The sequence below is a fragment of the Moschus berezovskii genome, chromosome X, assembly GCF_049115385.1.
Source record: "Moschus berezovskii isolate FMDL1 chromosome X, NW_MosBer_1.0, whole genome shotgun sequence".
In the NCBI taxonomy this organism is placed as follows: domain Eukaryota; kingdom Metazoa; phylum Chordata; class Mammalia; order Artiodactyla; family Moschidae; genus Moschus; species Moschus berezovskii.
In genome coordinates this window covers 111,089,452-111,109,989 of record NC_142488.1, presented here as the reverse complement: position 1 = coordinate 111,109,989, position 20,538 = coordinate 111,089,452, and the positions used below count along the sequence as shown (strand labels likewise).

Below are 20,538 nucleotides of genomic sequence, written 5' to 3'. Positions count from 1 at the left end.
AAGCAGATTTCTGTCCAGGGTGTTCGGACAGCTCAGGGTATTTGGGCACTTACCAGGAGGCTTCACCCTCTCAGTGAAGGTTGGCATGTAAGGACTGATGGTCAGAAATAGCGTGTACATGCAGAGGGTGATCACAGCAGCCAGGGAGGCATAAAAGAAGAAGTAAATGACTAAGATCAGGCCTGCAGAAAAATCAGAGATGAGGGTGGTCAGTGCTGGCTAATAAGCCCTGCGTCTGCATTTGAACTCACGAATCAGAACCAGCGCAAACACGTGACATGGCTTTTTTTTGTAATTCCCCAGATTCAGTATGTCCTTGCTTATTCAGATTTCACCGATTTGAAATTGGTGAGAATTGCGTCAGAGGTCTGATTGCAGTTTTACCTTTACGGCATCTCCGATGGAAGGGCTTGCTGAGCAAATGATGAGCATGAACGAAGTTACAGGGGAACAGAGTCTAAAGTACTGCAGAGGGCAAATTGCTTGGGCGTCCTCTGGGCTATGGTTGATGTCCTATGTACAAATCATTCTCTGCTATTCATTAAAGCAGGTGTCCTAAAGAGTTCTAGCCACTTGGTTCTGGTGATTATATATATTTGCAAGTGATGAAAACAGCATTTCTTTTCACATAGCCCATAATTCAAACTTTTGATTCATTTCCACTGGACTTGCCTCTAATGAAGGCAAAGCAAGGTTTCACTTTATGTACTTCAAATCTTATTCATGCTTGGCAAAAGTTTAAGTGACTCTGATTTCAAAAAGAACACTAACACGGGATGGGGAAGGAAAGAGGGGCAACTGTACTTGTTGATGCCTGCCACCGAGCTCTAACTGTGCACTTAGGCAAGTTATAGAACCTTTGGTCACCCCCGACCCCTCGCAGATAAAACAGTGATAAGTTTAGCACTTCCCTCATATTCTGATCTGCGTCCGTAACAATATTTGAAATTCAGCCTTTCCTTCTACCCTGTGCTGATGCTACCACTTCCTAGCCGTTGAATGTTAGACATGCTATTTACCTCTCTGCGCCTCAATTTCCTCATCTGTAAAATGAGGATAATAATAGTACTGACTTCTTAACACTGAATGATGCATATAAATAGCATAGCACAGGGCCTGGCAGACACTCAGTGCTCTATATATGACACTCTTCATCGCTGTTATTATTAATATTATTATTGCCATCGTTTCCAGAGGCACAGTTGTGTGAATTCTTCCTCTGTGGGCTGGATCAGGACCAGGTTTGCCCCGGGATTAGGCAGCACGGAATGAGTGAATAAGCATGCCCCTCTTTGGGGCTGTCTCAGAAAATAGCATCTAACTGCTCACAGCAGTGACATGATGTCAGAACTATCGATTTGAACCATATCATGAGCTGGAAAGCGGAACAAACTACCTAACTCTGCTGTACCCCAAACCAAATCCAAATGTCAATTTTTAAATTGAACCATGAACCAAATAAATTTAACGGCCCCCAAAAGGAGTCGGGAAAAGGGAAAAAAAATTCCTTAGGAATTTAACTGGAGGTGAACCTTTATGTTTTCTAAGATGCACTAAAGCAGAACTGGAATACGAACACCTCACTTCAGTTGGAGTCCCCGGAGAAGAACCAGCAGCAACTTGTGTGCCTGTGGTACTTGGCTGCTGCCCACTGGCTGGCTTGATGGGATGTGCCCTGTGCCTCCTCCTCCATTCTCCATTGCTCTACCTCTGTCCTTATCCTGGCAACCCATCCACAGCTGGAACCATCCTGGGGGACCAGAAGGCTCAGTTTCATGGATGAAAGAAAGCAATAGAAGACACGTACATTCCCCTGGAGATGTCTTCCTTCTTGCCCAGGATATGTGGCCAGGAAGCTGTAGATGGGAGAATGGCACTAACAATGTGTCCCCTCAGCTTTGCCCAGGAGTCTGTGCCCTGGAGCCTGTGATAGGCTGTCTCAGCTACCCTGCACCACCCCCACCCTCGGCAAACCAAGCACTGTACCCACCCGAACCCACTGATCCCTCCAACCTTTTCTGCTCCAAATATCCAAATTTTACTCGGACTGCTCCTCTAGGTAATCCAGGGTTCGCCCTTGAATCCCCCACCCAAGTTTGGATAGACGATTATATCTTGAATAGACAAGATACCCGCAATCCCAACTCTTCAGTCCTTCCACTAAAACACCCCATCAGGTCCTGAGGCCCTTACCCATCAGAGCCTTGCTCACTGCTAGAGTTCATGAAGACAGTGTGGTGTTCTGGCAAGAGAAGGAACTCCAGTGTTCATCCAACCTGGGTTTGAATCCCAGTCCTGCCACTTATTAACTGTGTGACTTTAGGTAAGTTACTTACCCTCTCTAAGCCTCAGTTTCTGCATCTGTAAAATGGGGACAATAATATTACTACCTCATAGACTTCTGGTTAGTACCCAATAAAATAACATATAGCTCCTATGAATAGAAGTTGCCCAGCTATAAGAGGAAAAGCCCAGAATATAATAACAGGCTGGGTGAATATGTCTGTCATGTTGATGTCCAGGCTGGGCAGGGTTAGTAAGTGCTTAATTGGCACCTAGTTCTCAAGCAAGAGGACAGCAAGGCATGTGGTGAACTGGGCATTAACCTCACTATTTGCCCTTTGCCCAGGGCTAGCCTTCTGAGACCCACTTCCCAGAGGCCTGGATATGCAGTGTCCCCACTGCCACGTCTCCCTGGACATTCGAACCTTCCTCCCCAGTCCCCATGGATTGGCTTATGGATTCTTCTCTGCAGCACAGTTTGGGTCAGCTCATCTAGTTAAGTTCCAATGGCTGTTTAAGGGTTAACTCAGGGCTTCCTTTCCCAGAACCACACTTGCAATTCACAAGGCCTGTTTTTCCAGTCCTCTTTAGGCAAGCCAGAGACAGCTGTGCCCTCTTTGGAGCCCCAGTGAGTGTCCTGCATTTGTCTGCAGCTTCCAGAATGTCAGAATGGTTCCTTGAAAGGTACATTTGTTCCAGTCGAGAGTTGAGAGTTCGAGGGATGGGCAGGGGTGGGGCTGGGAACTGAAGAGGGGTGAAGGGAGGTGGGTGTTGTTCGGAGCCCCACACCTGCTATTCCCAATTCCAGGAAGCGGGGCTGGCCGTTTCACCCTGACTAAGCTGAACTAGAAACAAAACATCAGCTGCAAAGGAGAGAGTTCTCAGTTAAAGGGGCCTTTAGAAGGCATGAACGTCGACTTCAGTAATGTAGACTGTTGGCACTGGGGACTCTTATTTCACCCATAGACTTATCTGTTTTTCCTTCCATGGGTTAACTGAGTTCAGACCAGCAGCTGCTCTTTTCCTGGGATGTGCAGAGAGTGTGGTGAGTGTGAATTTTACCACAAGCTAAATCTCCTGAGAAGGATCAGCATTAAGAGTTCAAGAGGTGAGTAGGAGGGACCCTGGGAGAGGAGTGCTGGGGAAGCTGTGAAGTAACAGTGGTGGCTGCATGTGGAACAATTCTGTCACAGATCAAGAAATACAGGAGCTTGGGCTTAAATTGCCAGAAACTATCCCTTTAACCCATTTTTCTCTAAACACCCTGGAGCCGCAGAGCACCCACAGCCTGGGGCCAGCGGCAGCCCTGGCTATCCTTCTCTGACATTACGGGGTGAGATGATGAGACTGTGCAAACCCTTGGCCAGGTTAGCAGGGACCTGAGTCTCGTATCCTAGGAATAGTCTTCTGCGTAATACTTTCGTTCCAGTTTTAGTATATGTGCTGCCGAAGCGAGCACTGCGTAATACTTTCGATTTTACCATGTTCATATCTTATCGGAGTCTCAGGCTCCTCCCGTGAGACAGAAAGGGAGATACTGCTTCCCTCGTTTAGCAGGTGAGGAAACTGACGCTCAGAGAGGATAAATGATGAGCCCAAAGTTACAGATAGAAAATGACAGGGCTGGGGCTTCCATAAAATCTGTGCTTTTCCAACTCATTCTTCCTGTCTCTCTGCGCTACAAAATGCTGTTGGGCCCAGTGGATTTCAGCTACACAATCGTCTGTTCACCCACTTGGAGTCTGTTCTGATGAGATCTGCCCATTATTTTTCCTAGGCGTTGATCTGGTTACGTGAAGAGCTAAGAGAAGTTTGCAGACAAGCCCATCCAACGTGTGGTAAAGGAGTCCTGTACGCCAAGCCGAAAGCAAAGGACACCCGACTGGGACATTGGGACCACTGGGACTTACTCCAACTCTGACCTGTTCGGGCCAGAGATGTCCTTTTCTCCGGATCCCACAGGTATTCATTCACAATCTGCAGTTTCCGCCACCAGGCACTGTCTGTTTCCTGACTGTGACTATCTTCCTCTTCCTTCTCCTCCTCTCCTTTCTCCTCCTCTTCTTCCTCCTCCTCCAAATCAGGTACCACCATCACCCTAGCCTCCTCTTCTGCTTCTTCCTCTTCATCCGCTAAGTAGTTCTGGTTCACTTCATCCTGATCATCCTGAAACAGTGACAACACACAATCCCTTTTTTTGGAAAAGAAAATTTCCCATGGCACATCCCACCAGCCAAAATAAATGATAAACAACTCAATATTTGGAGATGCTTCAAATGTCCACTTACCCAGAAACATACCTGTTGTTACAAGAGGCAGATTTCTTTCTCTCTGTTCTCTTGCAGGAAATATCCTTTCTATGACCCATTTTGACCCAATATTCTTTCCATAGAGGTGCAAGTGTTATTCTCAGCTGCAGGCATTTGGGCTGTTCCCCTAGGACTGTTCATGTCATTGCTCTGTTCTGGGGCCATGGCTTCCCATTAACTTTGGCCTGTCAGGGCAGACTGAGCTCAACACTGGAGGATGGAGGAGTTTTAGACACTTGTGTCTGTGATGGCACATTCTCAGTCCAAGGCAGCTTTGTCCTAACACTCTGGATGCTTTCAGCTGCTCACCCTCACCATCCTAAGTTGTGGCTAAAAATAGCTTGGGATAGACATCAGGAGGAAAAGCCAGCTGCTGTACCCCTCCTCAAAACTTAGACTGTCTTCCCCACAGAAACAACAGACTGGGGGTGCAGTTCTTTGCTGCTTCTCTGACTATTGCCCACGCTGGAACTTCTGCCTGCCAGAAGTAGGTTGGACAGACCACCTGAGGGCTGGGACGGCAACTGATATTTCCTTCATCTTCCCCAACCCCAAGCCCATACCCTTGGCAGAAATCTGGGCACGTAGAAAATGCTCAGCACATATTTTTTGATTGACTGATTGCAGCCATTACTTGAGATCTGAAACTGTAATCTTCTCCAAGTGGTTCTAAGAAAATTAAACAAAAAAGAGAAAAACCCAGACTTCACCAAATGGTATTTCAAATGCCTCCCAGCCACAGGCTGGCGAGTTGGATCTCTGCTCTTTGTGGGTCTGCCAAGGCTCATTGCAGCAGCAGAAAATGAGGCCACCCTCCCTTCTCTGTGCCGTCCAAATCTGAAGAGCGGCAGGGCCTGCGCACCTGTTGGGGGGATGTGTCCAATGACAGAAGCCAGGGGCTCCGCGCCGCCCTCTCCCCGCCTGATTCCTCAGAGGCCACTTAGAGGACACTCAGCTGAAAGGGCTGACGGGGGGCGGGGTGGGCCGGAGAGCTAGATTGTTCGGGATCCGTAAAAGAGATACAGAATGACAAGGCTCTACTCTCAGCGTTCAGTCTGCCCAGCACTGTCTAGCTCTTGATTACAAGCACTCTTGAATTGCTTTCTAATTTGCTCAAAGGTACAGTCTTATGTCATGCGCGTATCAGACCTGACGGGGACCTTGAAGATTCACTTGTCCACGTGAGGCCCAGAGAGGCAACAGGATGCAGCCAGACTCACGCAGCTAGTTCAACGATAGAGCAGACAGCCTCTGAGCCCATGTCTCGCAATGTCCCTGACAATGATGTTTCTCCCCTACCACTCTGAGCGCAGGAGCTGCAAGGTGGCTGAGCAGATCGACAGAGCATAGCAATGTGCTAGATTCTGTGTTCCCAAGAGGCTGAAGGTGCTCACAACTGGAGATTTCTAACTCTGACAAGGACTCATGGGGTAAGGCTTAGGAGAATAAACCCCCATCACTCAATGTTGAACGGATGAATACATGTTCCTAAGTCTCTTTCACTTGTGTGTGAACATAGGTACCCGTTTGACCTCCAGAATTACATTCTGGGGCGGGGGGGTGGGACGGGGCCATATTTTCTAACTCCTCGATGGCCCTCCACAGCGTAGAGCCCGCAACCAGGTAACCAGTGGGCACCGAGCAGATAGCAGTGATAACTGCCTGACTGCAAACTCCTGAACCATGCCCTCGCCTAGGCGCTCATCCGGACTATAGTGCGTAGTCAATCATCCTGGCCTCCAGAGAAGCTGATGTAACTGAAAATCTCGGAGAATTTGAAGTATAGCATTTCAAGGTGAAGGAGTTTCTAGTCCCTTTATATTTTTGGGAAAATCTCCTTTTCTCTCCTGCTGCTGCTGCTAAGTCGCTTCAGTTGTATCCGACTCTGTGAGACCCCATAGACAGAAGCCCACCAGGCTCCCCCATCCCTGGGATTCTCCAGGCAAGAACACTGGAGTGGGTTGCCATTTCCTTCTCCAAGTCGCCTGTTTTGCCTACCCTCCACCCCTGCTCCACAGAGGAGGCAGCTGGCTTTGGCCTCTGCCTGATCTTATTTGTAGATATGAGCTCTCACGATAATCCCATTAAAGATGGCTTATCATTAAAGCTTTACCCTCCCGGGAAGAATTAACCTTCTCAGAGCTAATTTCCCCACAGCTCTCACACTGCCTGGGCTTCAGGAACCACAAATATCTTTCCCCCTCGCCCCAGGTTCCAGGTATAGGAGAACCTCCCACTGTACAAGAGGGGTACTTTGGGGGCAGCTCGGTGTTTCATGGAACCCAGTAGGGAACCCTTTTGTAATGAGAGGGCCTGTTTTTGTCTGTTTCCTAAAGTGGCACTGACCTCTGTGACAGTGTGTATGAGTGCCCAGAGATGGAAGAGTGGGTGTGTGCTGGGGCCGTGGCACTGCCCTAAAAGGAAAGAGCCTGAAGGGCAGAACGTGGCTCCATTTTGAGCACTCTAAATATATAAACATATAAACAAATACATAAACAAACAGTATGACCCGGAAGATAAATTTGTGCCCTGCATTGAGTGACACCCTGTAAACATCCGAATGGTTGATTAATTTTAAAAGAGACATTAGCATACAATTATTCACTGCATCAAATCCTCTCTTTGTAAGCGTGATCAAGTGTTCCCGAGAAAGCAAGATCCCCTGATGCATTTAAAATCCAAAACGAGGGACAGATAATGAAACTTGTACACAACACTTTAGCAGCATTATAGAGAAAAGAATCCAAGTAAGGAATGATTTTATATGCCCTACAGACTGTGACTGCTCTGAGAACTGGAAAGAACTTTGGGGAACGTCAAAAGAGAGATTCTATAAACCGTGGCTAGAAAGTTATGAGAAGCCCTCGACAGGTTGGTATGGGGTTAGAATTCGTGTCTTCCTCTGCTGGCTGTTGAGAGTCTCCACTTAGTTCCCTGATTGGGGAGTGGCCATTCCCCAAGAAAAATGGATTAAGCTTTGTTTCTTCCTGAGGCTCAGATCACAGCCCTCTCTGGGGGAGATTTCAGAATATACTTCCCAGCAAAAAAAAAAAACAACACTGCATGTGGCATATACTCATGATTTCTAGCAAAGTAAATGCAAGGAAACTTTGGGTTCAAAGAAAATTTTAATGTACCCTGGAGATAAATGGTGACGTTGAAGGTGGGGTGTGTGTGTGTTGGGCAGGGTGGGATGGCAGCTAGGAAGGCCATGGGTGCTGGAGGGTTAGGGAGTTGCATGCTGCAAATATGAAAGAGCATTAGGATGAGAAGTGAGGAAACCTGCATTCTCACTTTGGCTTCTCCAGTAAATGGCCAGTACCTCCCGTGCCCTGAGCCACAGCAGTCTCCTTTACGTGATGAGGGATTCTAGAGAAACGATGTCTAGGACTGCTCCCAGCTTCTATCTAGTATTCCAGGATTTTAGCTATAGCTTGGAATTTCAGCTTTAGAAAAAGAATAGCTGGGTTCCTCAGAAGCTCCCACCTAAAGGGACTGAGACAACTGGGTAGGCAAACGCCCTTCATTTCCTCTTTCCCTTCCCTTCTCTCTTGGCTCCATTTCTTGCTATTGGAATGAAACCTCTACTTCCAGACTCCAAAAGGTCTGTTCAAATTCTAGACTCCCACGAAAACATTGTAGAAGGCCCTCTCATTCTCTGGCATCTCCCCTGTCCCTTATCTTTGTTGCACAGGAGAGGGGCTTCCTCCTTCAGTCTAGCCATTCAGGGTGCAGTGGGGTCCCGGGAGTCGCTGCTCACGCTTGAAACCCTGGGCTTCCTTAAACTTCACTGTTCCTGCCCATCCTAAAGAGAAGCAGCCGTAAGTCATAAGCTACACACCCCCCACCCACCCCATTCTAAAGGGACAGCAAAAATATTCTGCTCCCCGGGACTCACAAGTCTGTAGCGATAACCGTAAGGCAAGGCCGGAGCCCTTCTGGACCGGAGCTGCCTTCTCATGGCTGTGCAGTGGGCAGAGGCGCGGCAGAGGCAGGCGAGTGGGTGAGAGCTCTGGAGCTGCTGCTGGTACAGGAGACACTGGTTGCTGGGGCTACTTGGTGCCTAGTAAAAGCGAACCCTCCTGGCATGAGCCCTTCCCCAAAATAATCTAACATGCCCCTCTCTCATTGGTTGGCCCCTTCTCTGAATCAAAGGAAAGCCCTTATGGAAAAGCAAGCTCATCATTACAGGGAGGGGGAGATATTCTGGGTCACAAGGATGAGCGACTCACCCCCCCCCCCCCCGCAGCTTCACGTCTTCCTACTCCCTGCCCTTCTCTAGCGCCTGAGCTACTATGGGCCCAATGGCAGTCTTCAGTTGTGTCCTTCTCAGTTGAGAGCTGGATATCAGTGCGTGCAGGGGGTGGGGCCTGGGTGGGAGTTGGGGGTGAGGGGAGTTGGCCAAGAATAACTTTCTTTTTTCATAAGGCTGATCTCATGCAAAAGGATCTAAGGTGTCAGGAAAGATTCCCTTTGCTCTCCCCACCTCCCCTGCCCCACACTAAACCACCTATAATATTCCTTATTTGTGTCAATCCACTAGCCCCTTAAATATGGATTATGCATTCTGATTTTAGAGGCCAGGCTCCTGCTTGGCCCCTCCCCCCCAGCAAAGATGGCCTTGGATATAAAGAAACCTTTTTTCTCTCCCACATGTCAGAATGGCCCCATCAGCACTGCCCCTCACACACACACCCCTTGGAATCCTGGCCAAATTTCTGTAGTGGTTGAGATCTATATTTATCCCTTAGCATCAGGGCAGGGAACAAGCCAGAACTTTGCAGTGTCGGTTTCCCAGACATATATAACTCCTGAAGCCAATGTGGATCCACCAAAAGAAAAATTAGCAGAAACAGCCAAGAACACTGTATAGCAGTTTTAGTCTGTTTGGTTCACCCCACTGGAGCCTTGGTAGCTAAAAGGCCCAGGAGGAATATATGATCCTTCACAAGTCCCCTCCCCCTCCCATCACACCCAGGTGACTGAGAATGTTGCAGGCATTGAGATTCTGGGCAACTGATAACCAGGAAAATCAGCCCAACCACTTAGAAAGATCGATTTATTCATAATGCCAAACCTAGGCTGTTCTGATGAAGACAGCTTCAATAGTGGGTAATTTAAAATAAAGACTCCATTTACTAGAACGTTACTACTCAGGATTCTTCTTTGACAGAGTCTCCTCTGATACCCTCATTTGACAAGAAAGAGAACACTGACAAAAGAGAAACTCATTCCTCTTTTGGGATTTCAATGAAAGCAAAATATATTCCAGGGCTTACCCTGGTCTCAGTAGACATTGAGCTTTACCTCTTATGCTTTCTCCACTTGAACTTTGTGTGTGATTCCTGATGTTAAGTATACGAGAAACTTGAAGCTCTTGGAAGCCTCAAAAACCAAACAAAGGATAAATACTAAGGCAGGAAAAAAGCGTACAGTTATGTTAGCAAGATTTAAAAAATCAGGAGTAGGGAGTAGCATTATTCACGGTAGCCAAGATACGGAAAGAGCCTGAGTGTCCTGTCAACAGATGAATGGACGAGGAAGGTGTGGTGTGTATACACACATAACGATGGACTATCACTCAGCCGTGAGAAAGAAGGAAATTCTGCCCTTAATGACAACATGGATGGACCTTGAGGGCATTGTGCCAAGTGAAATAAGTCAGACTGAGAAAGACAAATACTGTATGATCTCACTTATATGTGGAATCAAAAAATGCCAAATTCATAGAAATAGACAGTAGAATGATAGTTACCCGAGGCTAAGGACACATGGGGGAATTGGGGAGATGTTGGTCAAAGGGTATAAACTTCTAGTTTTGAAATGAATAAGCTCTGGAAATCTAATGTGTGGCATGGTAATTGTGGTTAATAGTACTGTGTTACATAACTTGAAAGCTGCTAAGAGAGTAGATCTTCCGTGTTCTCATATAAATGAAATAGTAATTATGTGCTAGAGGTATTAGCTCGCCCTATGGTGGTAATCATTTTGCAATATATATATGTATCATGGATAAAATCACATTGTACACCTTAAACTTACATAATGTTGTATGTCAATTACATCTGAATAAAGCTGAGAGGAAAAAACCCACAGTACGAGACAAAAGGGGGTTTGGATTAATGTGAACTCAGGTAACAAAATGTTCCATTCTCGAGAATCTCTCATTCCCTAGCATTCTGGGTGATTTGGGGTTTGCCATATACTTAAGATATTTGCAATATACTTTGACTATAGCCCAGGCTGCCTTTTGGAATGCCAGCTGTTGGGTGGGGTACGATAACAAAATCCCATAGGATCTCAAAGACATAAATCTGTCTCTGAGCTCACACTCAGAAGACTAAAGGAGAAACCATTCCTGCCAATTTTGGGGGAAAAAGCAATCTGCTTAACAGGACAGCAGACTGGAGCCAGAAGTGACCAATGGAGCTGCAAATGAAGCAGTGGCTACAGAAGCGAGAGAGGAGGGAGGAAGGAGAGGCTTTGAATTTGATACTGAGTTCAGAGGCAAATGATTCAAGTCAGTCCCTGTGCACAGATGTTAACAGCTGCTTCTGTAAGCCCCTTTTCCTGCTTGCCTGCCTCAGTCAAACCACATGGTTGCTGACAGGGAACAGAAACAATCTTATGGACCTGGTCATCCTGTTCCCAGGAAGGAAGAGAAGGTAGCACTTTTGAGACATTGTTTCCTTCTGCCACAAGAGAGGCGAGTTTATGGCATCTGTTCCTGTGAGCTATTTACACAGTTGGGTGGGGGAGAGGGGTGGGGTGTGTCTCTGCCTGGAGTTTGGCTAAGTCCTCGGGGAGACTCTAGAAGGTCATGCGCAGTGGCATTATTAGTACTACCTAGAACCCCAGTCTCTCCCAGTGACCTTGAGGACTCTGAAGTCACGGGTGAGGGAACTCCAGGCTGGCCGAGGAGCTGAGGCTGCCTTGAATGCTGCCCAGCATAGGGTGTCATCTTCAAAATTCGTGGAGGAGGGGGAACTCATTCGAGACTGCAAAGATCAGGGAAGGCTTCCCAGAATAGGCGGGGTTTGGGCTGGACCTTGAAGGGCAGTCCTTCAAACTGGAATGGCTACTGCTCGACTTTGATGATGCCAGTATGGTCCCGGGTGCCCAAAGTTCCCCCTCCCGAACAACTAGCGTCTGAGTAGTGGCCAGCAGGCGTGGCCAGCGGGCTCACTGGCTAAGGCCAAAGGGTTTCTTTGACCTGAATGGTCCAGATAATGGCCCTGGATCCTTACTTCGCTGGGTTCCAGGAAGAACCCTTAGCGCATCACATTCCTGAGCAGCTTCCATCTGTCGAGTACAGTTATACAGTGAGAGGTGCTTTCATTTCGAGGGACTGAGGGCCCTAAGTTGGTGACTGCATCAGCCTAGACACCTGGGGGAAAAATGAAGGCTTGGGAAATAGTGAGGTCCTTGTGGAGTTTCAAGCCTATTTCCAGTGGCTAAAAGGCACTAATGAGTATAATGCAGGCAAGAGACGTTGGTTCAAACAAACAACTAATTGGAATTAAGAGAAGAAGTGTGCGGAGGCCCCTAATGAATGGATATGCTAATTGGTCTTCTTTGCTAGCCCCTTGGGCTTTGGCTGTGACACAGGCTAGCCTATTAGACGCCTGCTCTGTAATAGCTGCTGAATGCTGGGGCCCTTTATTGCCATGGCAACATTGATGTCGAGAGTCTAGCTGAGCCCCGGATCTCTTAATTTACTACTCAGGCGGCTACAATTCTTTGGGTTTTATTATTCTTCGTGCCCCGGGTGCCAGAGTGGCAGTGAATCATGCTTATTCATCCTCTGCACCGCCCACGGTGTCTTTGAATAAGTCAGGGTGTCTCTTACTGTGGGTGATGAGCAGATTATTAAGTTCGAGCCTATTTCTGCCTTAGCTGCACTAGTGCCTCTCAGAAACCCAATGTACCTCTCTAACCACTTGCTTCCTTGCTGTGTCACATGGCTTTTGGCAAGCTGAGTGATGGCACTGCAGTGGGCCCACGGCGGCCCAGCCTCCCAGGAGCTCTGTGCTTGCTTGCTGGTGGGGTGGGGTGGGGATGGGGGAAGCAGAGCAGTACAGGCGGGACAGCAGCAGCTGGGAGAGTGATCCTTGCAGACCCATGCCATCCAAAGCGGGCAGTCAGAGGGGGAGGAGGGCCACTGCAGAGATCATGTCTGGGCACTGTGGTGCTGTAGGTTTCAATCTCTCTAGGGTTGGGGGACAAGCCTGTATAGAAAAGGAGATCCCTTATTCTGAGTGACTCCAGAGGAAGGGAGCAGCCCCCTAAAGCCAGGAGTTACTAGGAGGATGGATTTTGCTTTATTTTCTAAGAGATCATTGTGAAAAAAAAAAAAATGCTGGTCACAGGCACCAGCTGCCTCTGAAACTTTTGCATAATTTTATCCGCATTGTTTTTGTCTAGTCCCTCAGTCGTGTCTGACTCTGTAGCCCTCCAGGCTCCTCTGCCCCTGGGATTCTCCAGGCAAGAATACTGGAATGGGTTGCCTTTTCCTTCTCCAGGGGATCTTCCTGACCCAGGAATTGAACCCAGGTCTCCTGCCTTGCAGGCGGGCAGATTCTTTACCTCTCAGCCACCACGGAAGTCCCAACTTGTCACTGGAGTTGCACAAACATTGGTCTCTGAGTAAGAGCTGTTCTGAGCGTGTGCGGCCAGGGGGTGAAGAGTAGGATGGAAGGTTTGCTAGATGACCTCTTAGGACTCTTCCAACTATGGAATCTTTTGTGTCCATATATGACGTTGTTTAATTTGTCAGGACATATGCTAAACTTGGATGATACTTTATATGTATGTTTGCCTGCTTTAACAGCACATATGCTAAAATTGGGATGATATTCTATATGTGTTTGTCTGTGTCTATCTCCAGCCAGAGATGAAACCTTGCAACAGGTGCAGAAATATTTTCCTGACACCCCTGTCACTAAGAAACGGGCAACCTGAAGCTAAAGATAAATCATTCAATAACCCCCCTCCCCAATTACAAATGACTCTTACTAGCAGGAGAGAGTCTTGGTTTCTGTGGTTTTGTTTGTTTTCTTTTTTTCATTTCACTGCAGCATTTGACTGGGCATCCTCATGGGAGAATTGGCAGACTAGAGAAAACTGTGGGCTATACAAATTTGGAGCACCTTTATACAAGGCTTTTTTTTTTTTATTGTTGTTGTTGTTCCTATTTATTGGGAATGGAGGGTATAGGGCGAGAGCAAGAGGTTTTCTTGACCTGACTAGAATCTAAGAGGTAGCATTTTCCCCTGTGACAGGCTGGACAGAGCACTGTAAACCTAAAGGCAGTCAATCAAGTGTGCAAAGCACAGAAAGGGGCTGTTAAGCAACACCGGTCTTTTCCACCAAAGCCTGCAAGCCTGTTGATTATCAAACAGCAGCCTTTCCCCACACAAAGGACAATGATATTAATCCAACCTGAACCCGCTCTGGATTCAGCAAGCACCAGTCAGAAATCACAGTGGCTCTCAGCTGCCTCTTAAATCAAAATCACATTCATAAGCAAGAGCTTAAGGTCCCTCCATCAACATCCCTGTTCGGTTACTCACTTGCTGCAAGACCACAGGAATGCCAATTGATCTCGCTGTTCTCCATCTTGAAAGATATTAAGTCCAATGTCCCTGTTTTCTCATGCTTAGGGATGCTGTGGGCCTAGAACTCTTCAGAGAAAAACGGAAAGAGAATTCTGAAGTCAGTGGGATTCTTGCTCATTAGGGAGTAGAACTGAGTGTTTAAAAGCATATGCTTTTTAATTGGTACTGGATTTGAATCCAGTTCCCACTTTTTTTTCTATGTTTTAATTTATTAATTGAAGGATAATTGCTTTACAAAACAGTTCCCACTTTTAATAGCTGTGTAACCTTGATGAAGTTGCCTCACTTCTCTGAGCCTCACTTTTCTCATCTGTAAAGTCACCTGATTGGCATAGGATCGAATGATGTAATTGACATACAGTGCTTGGCTTAGTTCACTCCACTATTATTATTATTGATAATGATACAAATCAAACAGACAAAAATACCTTGTCCATTTTCAAGGATTCTTCCTCACAAGGCCAGTGACCTGAGTAAGGGGAGCAAGCTCCCTTGGCTGTAGGCAGTGCCCCATCTGGTCTACTAATGTCTCTCAAGCTAGGGATTTGGAGCCAGGCAAGAGGGAGAGGGTCTTTTCAGGTGGAGTGAGAGGTGATAGGTGAAGGCTGACATGCTAAGCCTGAGGTATTTTGGAGGCAGATCAGGCCTTGGAGGACCCTCATTCACATCACACCATGGAAAACAGTGGTTCAAACTTCAGTGAACTCAAGAATCACCATAAGAGCTCGTTAAAGATGCTTATTCCCGATTACTCCACAGATTACTTATTAATTGCAAAGGAAACATGTACCTTTTAAAAGAAGAATTCTAGAAGACACCACCTTAAATAAGGGATCAAATTTAGCATCACCAATAACAGGGCAATGGCATATGAACCTCCTGATGTGACACGCTGGGAAGTAAACAACATTACTCCTGTAGTATTCTTGCCAGAGATGTTTAATATGAATCTAATCATGAGGAAACAATCAGACAAATCCAGACAGTAAACAAGACAGCCAACCTGGACTCTTTAAAAATATCAGTATCATTAAGGAAAAAAGCCAAATGTACTGTTCTAGAATCTAGATTAGTAGAAACTGAAAAGACAGTAAAACGAACTCCATGATTCTTGATTGAATTACAAATAGCTAGGATGTTTGGGAGATAATTTGAGAAATTTTGATATGAGTCAATATTGAATAATGCTATTTTGTCAATGTTACATTTCTTGGATGTGATAATGGTATTATTATTTTGCAAGGGAATGAGAGAATGCTCTTGTTCATAAGAGATACATGCTGAAGTTAGATGCAATTTTAGATGCAAAACTTTAGATGCAAAGTGGCATGATACTTGCAATTAAATTTCAAATGTTGTAGCCGAATACATACAAATACATACATGTTTTCATGTGTGTATATAGAGACAGCATATGTGCAAATCTAAAATGTTAGTGTCCTGGTTAACTTCCAGGAAGGATATGCTGTTATTCATCATAGTTTACTTTCAGATTTTTCCAAATAAAAAGTTGGGGACAAAACATAAACCCTTTCCTACAATTCCATCCTTCCCAGATATGCTTTCTCATATCCCCAATGTCCCTTGAACCCCGGTTCTTAGATGCCTAGTATCCTCTACCCTATAGCACCAGGAGATAGTTGCAGTTAAGGAGACATGAAGTCAGGGAAGGCATCATGAAGGCAGCTACATCTGAGCTTGGCCTCAAGGATTGGAGCAGGATTTTGCTAAACAAAGATAGCAGGGGAAGAACTTTCCAGAAGGAGATGATTACTTGAATGAAGCTTGAAGAATATAGAACAGAGGTCCTCAACTTTAGTGGACACAGAGTTATATGAGGAGCTTTTACCTGTTGGGACTCTCTGATCCCAACTCCCAAATTCTCATTCTGTAAGACTGAAATAGAGCCCAGATATTTGAAGTTTTAAAACACTAAGATGGGTCTCCTGCAGGGCTCTGAGGACCATGATTTGGGAAAGACTGGCATGGGCAGCTGCCTATTCCACACGCACACACAGAACTGGCCCTGTCTCTCTTGTGTTCAGTCGAATCTCTCATAGGTGGATTGTTACCAAGGCTGATATAAACCTTCAGGGGAAGTCCTCTTTACTAGACCTGTCAGTCATGGTGCCTGCCGTGGCCACTACTGTGCTCACTGCCTCCTGGTCAGGAAAGCAAATCCAGCTGGTTGTGGCCTGGGGTGACCTTGACTGTAGCAGGAATGGGCCCCCACAATTTGGTGACAGATAAGCACATGTGTGCGTGCTAAGTGGCTTCAGTCATGTCCAACTATTTGAGACTCTGTGGACCATAGCCCACTGGGCTCCTCTGTTCATGGGATTCTCCAGGCAAGAATACTGGAGTGGGTAGCCATGTCCTCCTCCAGGGGATCTTCCCGACCCAGGGATCGAACTGACATCTCTTGTGTCTCCTGCATTGGCAGGCAGGTTCTTTACTATTAGTGCCACCTGGGTAGCCAGGCACAGTTCTGTTCAATAGGACTGACAGTAACAAGCTAAGGCAGTCAGACCAGCAACCTGTGGCACTGTTCCTATAGACTACGGAGGGAGAATTTCCCAGTCCCAGTCCCTGACAAGAGGAGACTAGAACAGACTTCCAGAGGGAATCAGGGACATCGTATAATAACACGATGCTTCTGACTAAGCCACTTTGGAATCTAGTAGTTCTCTATGCTGTGTGTATCCTTCACCATAATCTTTTTTCGAGGTCTCCTAAGTAGACCTCTGTTATCTAAGATAAAAGAAGTAAATTAATGTGCCTTCTCTGAGGTTTCCAGTTCTTGGAGAATTGCCAATGCCCACACTAGCAAGAAGGAAACTGTCTCTACCTCATGTTGCTGTTCACCTGAGGAGCGTTCAGGACTAAAACAAATTGTTTCCTTGTCTCTGGCCTCTTCCAACAGACCTACAGCTCAAGAAGAGAAACCCTGAGCCCACGTGCTGGAGACTCTCCTTATCTAACAGATGCCTGCATCCCAAATGCCTCCATTTCTTGTCCCCAGTCATCCGTGCTTGGTTCAGGATGGTGGCAACTCCAAGTTGTGTAGCCTTTTTCTGAACTGTTTGCTTCCCACCAACCCTGGCCCCAACCCAAGCAAAGCCCAGCTTGGTAAATCCACTCCCAGAATCAAGGAAGTGAAACAGTCCTCCTCTGTTCAGATAAGAGCAACAATTGCTAGAGGGTGACCCCCTCTAGCAGGGGATAGCTGAAGTCTGTGGGGAGGTTTTGTCTACCACTCTGCCAGGGGGCCGTTCAGCCAGGAGGACCGGTTATCTGGCTGGACTCTTAGGCCCAAAGATACCTATATGTAGATTATTTTGCATGCAGAGAATTCATGCATAAGAAGAATTCATGGTCCAGTCAGACTTTAGGACTCCCAGTCCCCAGCTCTGTGCAGTACACCAATCCTTACATCAGCCTTCTACCCTGTCTCTGTGGTAGGAAGCATGACATGTTTGGCATGGCCCTTTCTTCTGGTAGGATGACAGAAGCTGTCAAAAGGAAGAATCCTCATCCTACCCTTCATCCTACTCTTCTATCCCCTGGAAACTAGGACACCAGCCTCTGAACTCACTGAATATGCAAGGTATGGAAAGGGATGCTAGCCCCAGATCTGCTATGAGTGCACAGCAGAATGTTGAACTGCTTAGTCACTTAAACTTTTTGGACCTATTTCCTCAAAGGGCTCTTGTGAGGATGGCATATGATCATTCTGGTGCAAAAGCTGGAGAAATCATCAGGTCTTCTGGTAGACCATTCCTCTGGGGACATGATCAGGGGGAATGACCTCTCTGCTCCCCAGCCTCTGATTTACCACCCCCCCAACCCTGTGCTGGCAGCTGTAGCTCTAACTTTAGTGAGTACAGAGAATGATGGCCTGACATGCCAACGTTGTTGAAGACCAAAAGAGTTTGTAGATAATAAGAGCAAAAGACCTATATGAACAAAAGGGATATTTGGGACTTCTGAGATTAGAAATATCTACTTAAACCACTTTTATACAATTATTTCAGGGGTTCAAAACATGGAAAATGGGATCTTGGGGTGCTACCATTGTATACCCTCTGAACTACTACCTAGATGGCCTAGCAAGGATATAGGAGCCCCAGGGCCTTGTGATGTAAAGTTTGGCAAGTATCCTCCAAAGCGCTAAACCTAGCTGGTTATTTATTTAATTTTAGTAAAATGTGAATGTTGATTTACTTTCTTTTTAAAAAGTTATTTATTTATTTATTTTTGGCTGTGCTGGGTCTTTGTTGCTGGGAGGGCTTTCTCTAGTTGCAGTGAGCGGGGACTACTCTCTAGTTGCAATGCATGAGCTTCTCATCATGGTGGCTTCTCTTGTTGCAGACCACAGGTCCTAGGGTTTGCGGGCTTTAGTAGTTACAGCACTCGGACTCAATAGTTGTGGCTTGCAGGCTCAGTTGCTCTGCGGCATGTGGGATATTTCTGGACCAGGGATCAAACCCATGTCCCCTGCACTGCAAGATTTCTTAACTACTGGGCCACGAGGGAAGCCCTAGTTGGTTATTTATGAAGTATCTAAGTTGCTCCAGTTGTTGTGTCCTCTGGGAATTTTTGTTCATTGAGATGAATATGCCTGACAAAAGCCTGACTATCATAAGAACCATAACCGTGGACAAATAGTATGATCAAGAAGATGGGATGATAGATGAAGGACTCCCATTCACCTGGGAGACAGAGGGAAAGACAATTATAATCAGATACTTTAAACCTCTTTGCTTCACCGAACACTCCAATCATCCAATTTGAAAAGTAAAGTCAGACTTAACTGACACAAAGGTATGGGGGGGGAGGGCAGGGAGAAATGACATCATATGATGTAGCAACTAGCCCTATGTATAGCTCAGGAAGCAGCAGCATCCTGGGAAAAGAGTGTGGGTTCTGGAGTCAAATAGGTATGAGTACCATTCCCATTTTTGACACTTTACCTGTGTGACCATCAGGATCTGTGATGGTTCTGAGATTTTATCTTACTTGCAAGCTACCAACTTAGCCTGCCACATCTTTTCATGAATGCTGGCAGAAGATATGAGACTCCTGGGTCAGCCATAGTAGTGGCCAGAGTATAAGCATTTTCTTGTGTTAGTTCCCTTTGCCCTCAAAGTCTCAGAGGAGCTACTCAAAAAGGGCCAGGTGACACTTGCACATGCTGTGGGTTGTGTTTCAGAAGAGCAACAATGAACTTAATGAGTCTGAATCTTTTAGCGTGAGCAGTAGGTTTGCCTTTCCACTGGCCCAGACGGAGACACTGGATCTTCCAAAGCTGTTTACTGTACAAATATCCTGAATAAAATAGTCCAGTACAGGGTCAGTCACTGTCTCTGTTCATAGGATGTGCAGAAGCAGGAGAGATCCATGAGCAATTGTTTCACAATAATGATCATCAACAAATTAATGAACCTCTTTGAATCTCTTTTTTTCATCTATAAAATGTAAAATTGTCATATTGCCTATCTCGAGGAGTCATGAAGATTAAATGAGTTCATACATGTTAAAGCACCAGATGCCTAGAAGCTGCTCAACAAATGTTAGTGTCTTTTTACTCATGCTCACTTTCTCATCACTGTTACAAGAAGGCCCTACTATTCCACGCTTCCTGTTTCCTTCCTGCAGTCATTTCATGGCTCCCAACAAAGATTTCAGTTCATTTCTCCCCACCTTTTCTCACTCATTTGCTAGTTTCCATCTACATCCTGTCAGGATTTAAGTCCCACTTAACTGATTAATTATGTAACAGATATTTATAGGACACTGACTCCGTGTCAGATGCTGTGTTGGGTGCTGGTGATAAAACAGAGAATGAGAAAGACATGGTTAGTAGCCTCATGGAGTATGCCCTTTTGTTGGGGAGATGGACATTAAACAAATTAGAAATGATTGGTCACCGTGAAAGCATGGCATATGGAAGAGAGGATTATCCCCATTTTTCTCATTTGACCTGCCCTGACTCACTGAGAGAGCCTGTCCACATCGAAGCCTATCTCTTACCACTTTTCCTTGATGAACTCAACTTCACTCCTGGGCCCTAAGTAGGTGAAAGGTCAATCTAAACTTGTGGCCCAGCTAGGATGCAGAACACTGTCCAAGGAGTGGAGTCCTATTACTTTCTAAGACAGGAAGCACTGGTGATAGAAAAGAGGGCCAGAGAAATAAGGTTTCTGTAATGTGCTGAGGACTTGAGCACATCCCAGTTGACATTAGCAGACAATCTTTTCATACAACTTGCTTCTGTACTGGGGTACAGCCAATTAACAACGTTGTGATCATTTGAGGTACACACCAGA

General features: G+C 46.2%; 1 protein-coding gene and 2 long non-coding RNA genes across 9 annotated transcripts in view; 2 read left to right on the top strand and 1 right to left on the bottom strand.

The window, feature by feature from the left end:
• ATP1B4 (ATPase Na+/K+ transporting family member beta 4) overlaps positions 1-8,838 on the bottom strand; it is a 40,441-nt gene extending 31,603 nt beyond the window's left edge. The window contains exons 1-4 of one of the 7 annotated variants that reach the window (XM_088834105.1): positions 8,491-8,831; positions 4,584-8,397; positions 4,194-4,449; positions 54-182 (exon numbers count right to left, since the gene is read on the bottom strand). In XM_088834105.1, the coding sequence (XP_088690231.1) occupies positions 54-182; positions 4,194-4,377 (313 nt within the window). In that variant the 5' untranslated portion in view covers positions 4,378-4,449; positions 4,584-8,397; positions 8,491-8,831. Of the gene's footprint in view, positions 1-53; positions 183-4,193; positions 8,398-8,490 lie in introns of all 7 variants that reach the window. The other 6 variants (XM_055393365.2, XM_055393360.2, XM_088834102.1 and 3 more) reach the window with 6 other exon arrangements.
• LOC129534859 (uncharacterized) lies at positions 2,864-4,212 on the top strand. The gene is made up of 3 exons (XR_008681508.1): positions 2,864-2,967; positions 3,289-3,391; positions 4,061-4,212. It is a non-coding gene; the product is annotated as an uncharacterized LOC129534859 (long non-coding RNA).
• On the top strand, positions 5,872-18,977 carry LOC129534858 (uncharacterized). Its single transcript, XR_008681507.2, has 3 exons — positions 5,872-6,022; positions 7,368-7,463; positions 17,133-18,977. It is a non-coding gene; the product is annotated as an uncharacterized LOC129534858 (long non-coding RNA).
• The last annotated feature ends 1,561 nt before the right edge of the window (positions 18,978-20,538 follow it).